Source organism: Vidua macroura, chromosome 1 (genome assembly GCF_024509145.1).
Source record: "Vidua macroura isolate BioBank_ID:100142 chromosome 1, ASM2450914v1, whole genome shotgun sequence".
Lineage (NCBI taxonomy): Eukaryota > Metazoa > Chordata > Aves > Passeriformes > Viduidae > Vidua > Vidua macroura.
This window is the reverse complement of record NC_071571.1, coordinates 19,660,477-19,674,064: the sequence shown is the minus strand read 5'-3', so window position 1 is coordinate 19,674,064 and position 13,588 is coordinate 19,660,477. Positions and strand designations below refer to the sequence as shown.

At 35.8% G+C, this 13,588-nt stretch overlaps 1 protein-coding gene across 1 annotated transcript in view; it reads left to right on the top strand.

The window, feature by feature from the left end:
• MALRD1 (MAM and LDL receptor class A domain containing 1) overlaps nucleotides 1–13,588 on the top strand; it is a 232,787-nt gene that overhangs the window by 7,852 nt on the left and 211,347 nt on the right. Inside the window, exons 3-7 of the mRNA XM_053999538.1 lie at nucleotides 875–969; nucleotides 1,050–1,211; nucleotides 5,188–5,281; nucleotides 8,920–9,063; nucleotides 12,588–12,745. Of these exons, the coding sequence (XP_053855513.1) occupies nucleotides 875–969; nucleotides 1,050–1,211; nucleotides 5,188–5,281; nucleotides 8,920–9,063; nucleotides 12,588–12,745 (653 nt within the window). The remainder of the gene's footprint in view (nucleotides 1–874; nucleotides 970–1,049; nucleotides 1,212–5,187; nucleotides 5,282–8,919; nucleotides 9,064–12,587; nucleotides 12,746–13,588) is intronic.

Genomic DNA, 13,588 nt, shown 5'->3' with positions numbered 1-13,588 from the left:
TTAAAAACAGATTGAGTCTTTTTCTATTCTTTATTTTTCATCTTGCATCCTTAGCATCTAACATCTCTGAAATCTTTTGTGTTCAGGAAGAGCCAAATTTTACTTGCAGTATTTGATATCCTAAAACAGGGTGGTTGCCTTCCATCTGTTATAAGATCAGAAACAATATTGTCAGGAAGAGACACGATCAGTCAAAGGGCATGGCAACAACCATAGTTCACTGACTCCTCTTGAGCTGTTACACTTTCAAGTGAAGCAAGGACTTGTTTTGTAAATGAAAAATAATGTTATCTTTAATGGTAGATTTGAAGTTACAAAGACAACTTTTTATACTGGGAATATACAGGGATACCACATCTTTCTCTCAAGGCAATTTTCCGAGCAGCCAGAGCCCAGACACCACCAGTTTTCAACCTATAGAAACACCCCAGTCTTCTCTCCCATGTTCCACCACCTCCTCAAAGACCTGAACTATCATGACAAATGTGTATTGTTGTTTACAGCAGTTGGATGTTTGGGCATGAAATTAGATATGTACTCAATCATTGGTGCTTAAAGTCTTTGGATCAGCTTTTTGAGTTTGTCTCACTTTGTCCCAAAATGTTGAGTATTCAAGACATCACCACATGAAATGTTTTGGAATCCTGCTTAAAATTTTTGCTGGAACATGGGGCAATACCATGACAATATTGGACATGGAAAAAAGCTTGGATCACAATGGCTACAAGAGCAATTAATCTTTTCTGGGGAAACAATTCCAGTTGGCTTTTTAGGTATTAATTTATACCTGTGCATATTGCTCTCCTTGTTTTATTTGTTTTTTGTTTTTTTTTTTCCAGGCTTCTAAGTTTTCTATTTTTATTCCTTTTAATAGCTTATTTCCTCACATTGTCCTCTGAAATGCAATCCTCTTCTGCAGCTTTAAGAACAAGCGTTTTCCTTCCAACTGATGAAGAACACCTTTGCCAGGTATTTTGATGCACATTCTTTGTATTAAACTGTTTGCCATAGTATTTCCCTGGAATAATCAATCTTCTTCTTTTTCCCAGATTAGATTCCATTATTGGGTCAGTCAAATGAGCAGAACATTAATGGTGGGGCTTCAAAAGCTCTCTGAAGACACTGTTACAAACATTTGGCAAGTTTCAGGAGAACTACGAAATCAGTGGAACATAAATACCATTACAATCAATAGCACCGAAAAGTTTGAGGTTAGTAAATTGAGGTTACTGTAAAGGATGCTTCTTAAATGGTTTATAAACTGTGGGCCTTTTTAATAGGTCAGCAATAAATATTTTGTAATTGAAAAGAAGACATTTCATGAGGTAAATGAGAAAAAAGCCATTTCAAAGATTATAGTTCGCATTATCAAATATAGCTTGTTCTTAACTTTTGATGGTGTTAAAACTGACATCAAACTTTGCATACACTGTGTGTGTGTCTTAAAACAGTCTCATTGAGCCATATATTATCTACCAGCCCATAGAGGTGATGTATTTGTGATCTTAATTTTCAAGACTTTTTACAGTCTTAGCCTCTGTCTAACTGGATTGATAAATTCAAGGTTTCATTTATGTAGGAAACTGCATTTTATATTATGAGAGACTGTTTTATAGGGGTACTGCAGGTGACAAACACTGTATTTACCTATTAATTGCAGCTTTGAGCCTTTGTCACAGAACACATGCAAATAGTTTAATTTTGCTCAAAGCTACTGAAAAGCAATGCAAATGTCATATGCTATTTAAATGCTTTTGCATGTGCATTTACAAAAGACATTAGCACAGTAAATGTAACTTAGGGCTATAATATTGTGATTGAGGTACACTCACTGCTATGCATAATACTGGAGAGAAAGTAGGGAGCAGAGAAGAAAATGAGAGGCCTTTCCTGCTACTGCAGTTACTGTGAAGTTGCTTAGCATGCAAACCTGAAGGCATGGCAGCACAACCTCGTTTCCCTAAACCAAGTAAGTAACATAATTACATGGCTTCCATATTGTGCTAAAGCATCCAACAGGATCTTGATTTTTGAAGTAATAATGGCCCGCTCAACTCTTATGAGAATGTATATTGCAAAATACCTGTAAACAACTCAACGCAAGTATCAATGTTGTTATTGGTCAAACACTTACCTCTACCTGATAAGACTGTAGCAATCTGAGGTTGTATTGGAAGGGCTTACTTCTAGATTTATTTTTTCATCGTTCGTATTACTTGGCAAATTGACTGTCTGGCAATGGTTAATATAATATGGCATCTACTTCCTCTGAATTGCTAGGTCCAATCCCAATTAGATTATTGCTTGCAAACCTGGTTATACTTTGGCCTCTATCAAGTGAACTGATGGGCAGAGTCCAGCTTTAAAGAGGCCGGTGTCAAACTTACTGCAGTAATCACTACAATTGACTTAAGAAACACAGGTCAGCACCTCACAAAACCTAGAGTCTGAAGCCAAGCAAATTTTCTTCTGTTTGCACATTTTGCTCCAGTGACAACTTGCAAGATATCAGTGTCATACAAGTGAATGCAATTCACTTGCCCTTTTCCACTTGTTCTTTTATATGACAAGCCTACAGGGATACCTGTGGCATTTTTCATGATAAAGTGATTATTAATGTTTCTATGAGACAAAAAATGATGGGAGACAAATAATTTTTATTTGGATATACAAATCACTTTGAAATAGGGTGCTTTAATATTTCTGTCAATTTTAAAAACACATTTGAAGTGAGATTTTAGTTAAAATCTACCTCTGAACCTCCACTGCTTATTTCCTTAGCTCATTTTGATGTTGACTGTTTAACACTTATGTCTGTTCTTACTAAGAGTCTGGATTATATCTATGGGATATAGAATTTAGTTTGGCATTTACAAATCTCCATTTTATGGGGTTCTGAAATGCAGAGATTGCAAGTGGTTTAACTACTGGCAACAAGCAGAAAGCTCAGTATGTCTGTTTTGGCTGAGTTTTGGAGAATTGTATCATGCTATTCTCTCCAAGCTACTTTTCCTCTGATTTACTGAGCACAAATATCTGTCTCCCAGGCTTCATTAAGGCAAAGGGTTCTAGGCTTGGGGTTCATTTGTGTCTTTGTGCTTGATTCCTTGTACTTTGCTGCTGCGCTGCAATCTGCTCCTGTGGCTGCGTTGTGGAGTCAGCCCAGCTCATGTCTGATCCCGCCTGCAGCCCCACTGCACCTTCCATGCCACTAATGGAGCTGCAATGTTATTTGATCTGGTGCATATAGATATTGCATAGATAAATATCATTGCAGTTATGAGCAAATAGTGCCATGAAGACTTTTTTTTTGTTACTGATTTGTGAGCTTAAAGAGCTCTAGACTTTGTGTGAGAAGGAAAACTGAATTGTTCCTTTCTGGAATGAACTCGGGTGTGAGTCACTTTGGTTATTATTGGACTGAACTTAGGGAAGGTCAGCTGGGTATCTGCACCAGATAAAGCCTAGATAATCTTTTCTAGACACAAGAGCAACTGGGGGCATCTAGTAATATTATCTTCTGGAAGTGGGGAAGTTGAGAGACTGTTCAAGAGTTTTGAGGAAACACAGGTTCATACAGACTTTGTGTGCTCTGATGGAATATGAAATTGAAGCAGCCTCTGATTTTGCTCCAGCAAAGTGAGCTATTCCCTCTTTAGCATTGTCTAAATCACTTTTTCTCACTATATTAAAAATATCTGACTATGATACCCCAGCTTCAAACTATAGGTAGATATGAATTTTAAATGAAGTTATTAATAAATAAATCTTGAGTTCAGAATGAAAGATATTTGTCAAATCATTGATATTAAATAATATTTCTGGTGTTTCTAATTATAAAACAGTGCACTATATATTGTTTACGAACTCATCTGAAACCATGCCATGATAGAAACAGAAAATATGAATTGGCTATTTGTCCTTGTGGTGGTATAATGAAAGTGCACATGCAATGAACATATCATTGCAGAAGAATTCAATAATTCAAAATACTGTTTTCTGAAACAAATCAAATGAGCAAATTTCCAAGATTCTGCATTTCATTCATATAAACGTATTTTTGAATGTGGTATGGCTGCCATTCTTCTTGTGCTAGCCAACTGCAGGTTCAGTAAAACAAACAAAAGACAAAAGATTACACCTCTCAAAAAAAAATTCCAATTCGGAACATAATGGTCATATAATTGGATAAGTTGTGTCATCTTGTACAGCAAAAACTCAGTTCTTGGTAATTTATAAGTTTTCCACATCAGTCTGTTAAACTATGGATAATATTGTTGCTGAACTCTCAAGGTAATGTTTGAAAAATTATTGCTAACACTGTGAATTCCTTAATAAGAGCTAGAATGTACCTCTAGGTAGATCGTGCCTCCAAGACCCTGGAAAATCCTGAAACTGTTTCATCCCAAGATGTGGCTAGGGAATATTTTAAGGAAACTTATTCATAAGATTGATTTGTTGGGTTGTTTTGATTGGTATGTTTTTGTTGTGTTTTCCCAAGGACTGCGATTGACTGCAAGTCAGTTCCCTTGTACACCACTGCAGAAAATGTGTAATAGTCTGTGCATTTACAAATGTGGATTGAAATCTGCCCTTAAGATGGAAAAGTAAAATATTTGTAACTTCTTGTGTATAGAAGACTTTGGTGGGGAAAAAAAAACCCACTGTTGTAACATTAGAGCAGAATAACTGTCAACCAAGTACTCCTCAAGGTTTTTTGCTTAAAAATGTGATGAAAGGCTTCTGAATAATGGGTGTTTTTGCTCTGACTTTTCTCCATGCTTTTGAGAAATTCTAATATCAACCAGAAAATATTCATATTTCTAGTCTCTGGTGGAATAATGGCTTGATAAAACACAAAATCCTTTGTGTTCTATTCTTTAACTGTCATGATCCTTGCTTAGATTTTAAGGCATTTTACTGTGATTTTCAGATCCTTCCGTTAAATTCTACTTTAATCTTGAGTTAGATGATTGGATTACGTATCTGTGCTCAGGTAAAAAAGCCACAGGTGTGTCAAAAAGCCAGAATGATAATCCTCCAAAATTGGATTAAATGTGTGATTAGAGTTCTCATATTCCCATTAGATACTCCATGGACTCAACTGGCATATATTGTGTGCTTTTTTGTTTTGTCTGTGACACTGATAAACTCTGTTTCTTGTTGATTTGCTGTTAATCTCTCTAGGTTATTTTTCTGGGGATGGTGAAGACCCAGAGACAAGCTGAAAGTGTTGCCATTGATGATATTACCTTTAGTGAAGGATGTTCTATAGCACATGGTAAGAATACCTGTTTTTCAGGAGACAGGTCATTTTACAATGTTTTTTCTCTGGATTAGAAGAGAAAAGACAATGGAATTGTTTTGTTTTTTTTAACCGTGTACGTGTTTTCATTTGGCTCATTTTCATTTCCCTAAACAATCATCTGTCTTTTCACATCTAAACACAGTTATAAAGAAAGACAATAAATACTTTAGGAAATCTGATACATTATAAATGTAGGACTCAGTGGGTAAAAAAGATCTGCTGTTTTTGGCTGAAGAATTTATGTGTTCAGCCAGCTCAGGCAAAGCTTTGGAGCTGACTAGGAAGATTCCCAAGGCACTTGTGTATTTCTAAATGCAAGAAGGTCCTGATCCTCAGCTGTGCAGTGGGGTTATGCTGTTCTGCTCTGCTACATCCAAGAGCTGTAATGTCAGGCTGGTCATCTCTGCAGTCAGACCATCCCTGCATGTCAGGATTCTTCAGCAAAACATTTCCTATTTCCCTTTTCAACCCAATGTATTTTCATGGAAAAGGAGTGCTACCCATCCTAGCATAAATTAAGTTGCTTGCTGCTCTGTATTACACAAGAGTATTGCCCTCTGGCACCTCTGTCACATCCTCAGGTGAGTGCAGTTCTGATTCAAAGCATCTCCTTTGTCTTCCTTTCTTTTATTCTTGGCATGGGCACAGAGGGTTTAGACTTTAAACTTAACTTGAGATATTAAAAGCAGTATTTGACACAGACCAAGCTAGGTTAAATGGTTGGTTTTGTGTGTACCATACTCCTAAATAATGCTCTCTAGATTTCCCTGTAGGAAAAAACTATTGAAAAGAGATGCACATGGGTATCAATAGGTTAGAGTGCTAAGCAATTTCAAGCAGATCACATTAAGAGCAAGATACAAACCCTAATTTAATGATGCCAGCAGGCATGTATATTTAGATTTCTATAATTCTAGAAACCTATGTACTTGTTTAACCAGTTGCTGTGGGAGATCTATTTGTAAAAATACAGTGAGTTTTTCAACAAAGTTCTTCTATAGCAAAAACAAATCAAACCAAAAGAACTCAGCTATGAGATGAAACACTGTCTCAAAGAGATGGAAGAGGGAAAAAAAAAAGAAACTGTGTTTTCACCACATCTTATAAATCCAGGTATTATACTTACCTTACATGGCAGCTGTTGAACTCCATGCTGTGGCTTACAGATTGAGCTGCTGCACTGTTAAGTGCCTCAGGTATATTCTAGTAAGAGCCAGTTCTTATCCTGTGTTTCCTCATTAGGAGAAGTCAACTTCATTAGGTGACATCTAAATGGCTCACAGCAGCTAAAAAACAGGGTCAAAGAATCTTAATTTTCTCCCTGAAAGAAAGTGTTACTACTGAACATTTTCCAATAATTAAAACAAAAGGTCAGACTAATGGTTGGTTGAATTTGAAATAATTTTTTCTCTAGTCCTTATGGAATATCTGGATAAGTAGACTTTTAATGAAAACCACTTGAATGTCATGAAATCTCTAGTTAAAACTTGCATTTTAATGTACTCTTCATGATTTTTAATCCTGGTACAAATGCACAAAAGAGATGATCTGGGCATTTCTATTCATTAGTATGGCTATGATTTTAGTGTTGTGAGTAAAATATCCTAAATTTTTGTGCCTTCAGGAGTTTCCTGATGCAAACTGTGATGGTTAAATATAAAAGTAATTTCATTATACTTTAGGTTCTTTCTTCCCTTCCATCCCTCCCCTGTCTCCTAAACTGTCCCACTTCAGTCTGTTGTCCAGTTCTGGTGAAAGACAAAACTTCATGCATTGAAAAGATGCCACTAAAACCCTACCTTCAGTATAGCAATTTAAGATACTCTACAGTTTGTAGTTTCCCCAACAGCTGCCAAATAGTTTATCACTCAAAACCCCCACAGCTCTTTATCATACATTTGAGTATGGGCTGCAGAAAAAAAAAAAAAAAAACAACTTTGGCTGTAAAACAGAAAATATGAAGTTATTTTCTGGAACACACAAAATGTAAAATTTCCTTTAATTATAGCTTTTGTAGACCTTCTGTTCAAAGGCTTCATATTCTTATCCAAGTGGCTGCTCTGCAGAATTCCCTCTCAACTTCCAAAAATTATATATGTGAAGAACCCCATTAAGACTGTCCTTCTTATCTCTATATAGAGATGAAAGAAAAGAGCTCCAAGGCATGAAAGTGGAATGCTATAAGGTAGAATGAGGTTTTTGTCCTCCTTAAGTCACTTGTAATGCAGAAGTGACAAAGTCTCACTGCAAAATTATGGGTTTTTTTTCAGGAAAACCGAAGTAATTATTTTTGTATTACTTATAATGTATAAATTTTGACAAAAATCCAATATGAATACTTAAACTGACAAAATCTTAAATTTAATTCCTTAGTTAATTCTAATCCTGCTAAGACGCAGCCTTTAATATTACAGAAGCAGGTATTTGAGATGAACTGCTACAGGGATGGGAGTCAGAAAACCCAAAATACTAATCTTACTGTTGTCTGACATGCTGTGGCATTAAGAGCTAGAAAATGGGTATTTTGATAAAACAAAAAACCCCTCAAAATATATAAAACTAAATTAAAGAAAAAAACCCACAGAATGTCTCAAAATGTTTTGTATCAATACTTCAAAAGTGTCAAAATATGATCTTGATTACTTTTGAAAGAATTTGCAAGTTTTTTTTTTTTTTTTTTTTAATGCTGAAATTTGACAAAATCCATCCTTTTCCAAACCCTTGTAGAATTTTGCATTTTCCATAGGAAACAACTTTTTGACAAGCTCTTTCTTGGATAATACACATGATTTGAAAACAGTGCACACTTATTCAGCACTAGAATATGGAAGAAATGAAAGCTTTGCAGCCCTGCCTGGAAAGCCTGTTTCACTGAGGTGTCAGTAATGTGAATAATACAATGTCTCTCAGGTGAAGGAGACAGAAACATCTATGTAAACCAACCTGAAACTGTTTTCTCCATACAGCTAGGAATCTCTGTTTTCTCTGAGATATCCTGACTGCTATTTAATAATGTGTCTTAAACAGGAAATTATCTTTCCCCTTTATAACATTAAGAAGTGGAACTTCATTGTCACAGTGCAATCCTGCTTAAAATCCTGACCATTGCTGAAGGCAGCTAGATTAGTCAGGCATGCTGTGCACTTAAAAAGCTCTCAAAAATGTGGTGATGCATTCAGAACCTTTCTGTCTCTAGAAAGAAGTGTTCTGTTATGAGCATTGTGGAGATGCTGCTGAGTTTAACCTCAATTAAAAGTGATTTTTCTGTAGCTATCACCTAGAAAAGTAAATAGGTATTTCTCATTATTACATGTCAGTTTCTATGTTACCTGGCAACTCTGTGGAATTGAATTCATGGAGGTTGTGATCACTGGCTAACATAAATAGCACTCCATTGCTTTGAAAGAAGCATCTGTCTTGAGGGAATGATTTCTTAGAATATTTAAAGATGGCAGGCTGGAATACAGGGCATCAATGAGAGATGCACAGGGCTTTTGAAGCAACCTTTGAAGAAGCAGAAACATAGCCAAGGAGTTTAATAAGCATAGTTTTCTAATGGGGAATAGTCTCATAAAGAATGACTTTTTAAGAAGTCTTTGTTTGTCTTTTAGTATCACAGATTTCCATTTTTGAGCTTGGCATGTGCGAGTGGCACTCAGACCAGCCAGCTGAGCCTGCTCAGGGGGCACGGCTGCAAACCGGGCACAAGATTGCCTCCTGTTCCTTCCTGAAGGATTCCAGCAACAATACTGAAGGTGGGGATTTGATTTAACTCAGAATTACTAGATGTCATGAAGAATATAGTGCTTTTTATGGCAAGATGGTGCCTCAATACCAAACCAGAACAAAACTACATACTTGCATGTATTTTGTACTTAAATTAGGTTTTGTTTTGGCTATTTAATAAGGACATTGTGAGCGCTCCTTCTGGTAAGACATAAAATATTTTATTGTAAGAATTAATGAATTTTTTTCAGGTATTCATGAAATATTTTAACATAAGAATTCTAATATAAACTAATAGCTGATTTATTCTCCAGTTTATTCTTTGTATGAGATCAGTGCAAGAATTTGGTGAAATTAAATGAAATCAAATCAAATTCATCTATGCCCCCAGCCCCTGTGTGTGTGTTTTTCTGTTTTGTTTTGATTTTGATACTTTGCAGTTTGACTTGTGTAGTACTACTCTGCTTGAGCATACAGTCTGGAACTTGATTTTAAACCTTTTATTAGGGAAAATGTAAATAAACAATTATTCTAGAAAATAGTGTCCTACCTTTAAAATCAATAAAATTAGTCCAGATGCAATTTTAAGAAATAAGGAGCATCACTTGTTTTTGAAGTCACTGTGTAGTATGTCTCAATGGGTTTATGGGAAAGGTTTTTGAAAGCTTAGTGATGTAAATCTCTAAGTGTTCTATTGTGAGATGGAATTGTCTTGGCTGCTAAGTGTTTGCCTTGTGTACTGAGACTGCCTTCAGAGGGGTCAAGTACTGCTATTTGTAATTATGCAGTTTGTGATGCAGCTTTGAAGAACTGATATTGTGGAGATTACTGCTTGAGCTTTGAACCCACAGAAATGGAGCACGTCTCATTGATAGAAGCTGAATGAATGTTAGATATTGTTTTTATTAAAAAATATATTTTTAAAGATATTTTAGCATGCATTTCAAGTAACTATAAGCCAAATTATCATTGAATAGCAAGGAAAAGTGCCTGAGTGTACACACTATGTTAAAAGTAATTTTTGCAGGTATGTATAATGAAGAGCATAGAGTAAAGCAGATTCTTTTCCTCTTAAATGTGAAGAGTCATATCATCTTCCAATTTCCACTGGTGGATCTAACAAACAAGAGACTTTTCATTTGATTTTATTTGAAAAACCTCCCATAAAGTCATTGTATCTGTGCCACACCTTAACATGACATCTTAAGGGCTAGTAACAGGTATGGATTTCCCTTTTAAGGCAATATTGATAATACAAAAGAGATTGAAATTCTGTAAGGACTTTTACAGTAATGAATTACAAGCACTGTATATGGAAAGATAATATATTTGGAAATATTTCCTGCATAGGTGCTTGGGCATTACTGTATGGATATGCACAGGCAGCTGAGTAGGCTGAATTTCCCCAACTGCTTAGAGAAATTCCCTGTGCTTCTAAGTCATAAAGAAAAATGAAAATGTGTGAAGAAACAAGCATCAAAGCAACGTACAGAATTTAATTCATCATTAACATTGAAAAGTATTGAAAATGTAAACTGTGATTGCTGACCTCTCAATACATTCAGTATTTCTATTGATGCAGATTAGTTGAAACATACATGAAGAGGATGAATATAAAAAAAGTTCTATAAACTAAAGACATGGTATGCAAACTGCAAAAATACCATGCTTGAGGGCTCACTTGCAATGCAAATAGAGCTTGACTAAGCTTTATATTCTGATTTTGATCAGAGCTTTTACTTCTATAAATAGAAGAGAGGTAAGAAATAAAATGATAAAAAAAGAGGTCTAAACAATTATATTTGTAAAGAAAAGATTTCTTACAGCCTTTGAATAATCCTCCCTTGCTGGTGTCCCTAGATTTAATAAAATAATTTTTGTCCTTGAAAGACCCTTTTTCTTTGTTCCTTTATTGCTTTGCTTCTTTATTTTTTGTATTTTAGGCAATTTATCTATAATTTTTCCTCTTAATTTCTCTAGCATCAAAAGTTCTTCCAGAGGTTTTATATTCCGCTGTAATACTGTTCAGAAAGTACTTTTTTCTTGTTTTTCTTTTTTCATATATGTTTCATATATGCCATCGTAGTTTCCATAGTTTATGTTTCTTGCATTGGATTAAGCAGAAGCAATCACAATACTTGCACAAAATGCATTCCCTAAAGTAGAGTAAGTATCCTTTATTGGATACAGGATCATTCTGGGTGCTTCATAGGACTTTGGTTTATCTAGAGCAGTGCATTTGTTTTCTTGTCAGAGAATCATGTCAACTCCTCTTTGCCCTGCTTTTAAAGATTCAAGTACTTGAAAGAAAAGAGGGAAAAGAATGTTAATTATCACTGGGCTCTGAAACTAAAATTGGGTGGTTTTGTAATGGCATCAGAGAACTCTGAAGTTTGATAAACAACTGGTAGCATATCTTCTAGTGTTGCATATCTCTCTTAGGCACAAGATAGTAGTCATAGAAGAGTAGATGCTTTGTTCATGTCTATGAAGGAGAAATCTGGGTAAAATCTACAATATTTTCTTATATAAACATTAGTTGCTGTGAAATTACAAGCTTAACTACAAGGAAATTTCAAGAATATATTACAGTGTAAATCATTGCATAACACAAAGAGTAAACAGGCAGCAAAAGGAAAAGAACATGGTTCTTTATAAAAAAGCTTTTATTTTTTGGTGAAATGACACTTCCTTCACCTTGAGATTGTGTAACATTTCCATTTGAGATAAGTTGTATTTAGAGAAATAAACACAGAAACGGCAGACTTAAGACATTTAATCAGTCCTTGTTTATTATTTTAATAGTTGCTGCAGAAGGTAGTAAAATATTCAGTGACTCAGGAGGCAGGGGAAAGAGCTGATATATTTAGTAAAAAATATTTAGCCTTTTTATTTCTGAAAACTAATAGACACTGTTGAGGGGATGGAGAACTCCTTTAGATCTTTGTAGGAATGCTTTTATAAGGGCCACTAGGTCAAGAAGAGCACAAATTGCTTTTCTGCTTCAGCTGGAAAGACAATATGCTTCCAACATTTTGTTGCAGAAGTTCTGTCTGAGAAGTAAAGACCTTGATTACATGGTGGAGATGTGACTGCTTCCTGTAGCAGTAATGCAGATGACCATTTTTATTTTGTTTTTCTAAGCATTGCTGAAAAAAGCATATTTCCTGGAAACCACAGTGGGAAGAAAGCCCCGTTTCCACATATATTTGTCATTAAATATTGAATGGTTGTAAATGTAAGGATGCTGAACTGGGACATCTTGCAGGTTTTAGCATGCAAAGTAAAAAATTCAAGATACTATCACTGATGTAATTTTTGGTTGCTAGGGCTATCTGTGAGTAAAATGAAGACATATATATATATATATATATTTATATATTTAATAGGAAACAGATGACATCCAAGTCACATCATCAGCATGATGATCAGATTTCATTCTTGCTGGGATGGGTCATTGGTGTAATTACATGAGAGTAGTCCTTATTTTTACGACTGAGAAAAAAATGCTTTCTGAAGAAGTGACCTTTATTTCCTTTCCTTTTTTCTTCAGGCCATTTTGAGTGGTTAGAAACTAACAACAAGGCATTATGTGAAAGGGTCCACCTAAACAGCTCCATGTGTCATTGTTCCAGCAAGACTTGCCATTTTCAGTTTCACTACTCCATGGCAGATAACAGTGTTCTCAAGGCAGTACTGCTTATGAATCAGGTAAGTAGAAAAGTGTTCATTTCCAAAAGGTAAAGTTATGGCAGTCCAGGTGTTACCAGACAAAATGCAAGATACACCTGCTTCTGCATGCCTGTCCCCTGAGTCAGCTTGTGCAAAAAGTAACTTGGTTACTGGTAATTCCACTGGTCTGTGCAATTGCAAAACCTGGGTGTTCGCCATCTCAGCCATGAACTGATTTGATGGGTGAAGGTTCTGCAATAAGGCTTCAAGGACAAACCCACCTATTTCACAATTAAATCTATTGCAGATTTCAGGGGGGAAATCTATAGTAACAGCTTTTCTAGCCTTCTTCCTGTCATGGAATTAAAAAAAATAGGTGCCTTTTTCTATTGAGAAAAAAAAGTTGTTGACTCAGGATAGCGGGAAAGTTCTTGAACACCTACTTTGCTTTCCCAAGTGTTAGAGCAGTAATTTTTCTATTCTTCTACCTATTAGTAGATAAAAGAGCCCTGCCAGAATGAAACACAAATGTCAGTTGAGCATTGCTAACTATTTCCATCTTTCTTACTGTGGGAGGATGGATTGTAAAAGAACAGAGATAGTGCTGAAGGCAATCTCACCTCTGAGGATTTGCAGCTGTGCTAATTACCAAAGAGTAGGAACAGCCTCGCCCTTAATAGGTCATAGCTCTGTCCAATAGGGATGGGTGTTATAAAAGAGTGGATTAGCGGGTTGGGAGGAGAGTTGGAGTCAGTTGGCTGTGTTGTGAGGAGGAAGGGTCAGGTGGTTGTGCAAGGGACAAGAAGGAGCCAGCTGCCTGTTTGGAAGGAAGAGAAAAGGAGTCAGTGTTGTGAGGAGCTGCCCATGAGAACTCCCAGAGAG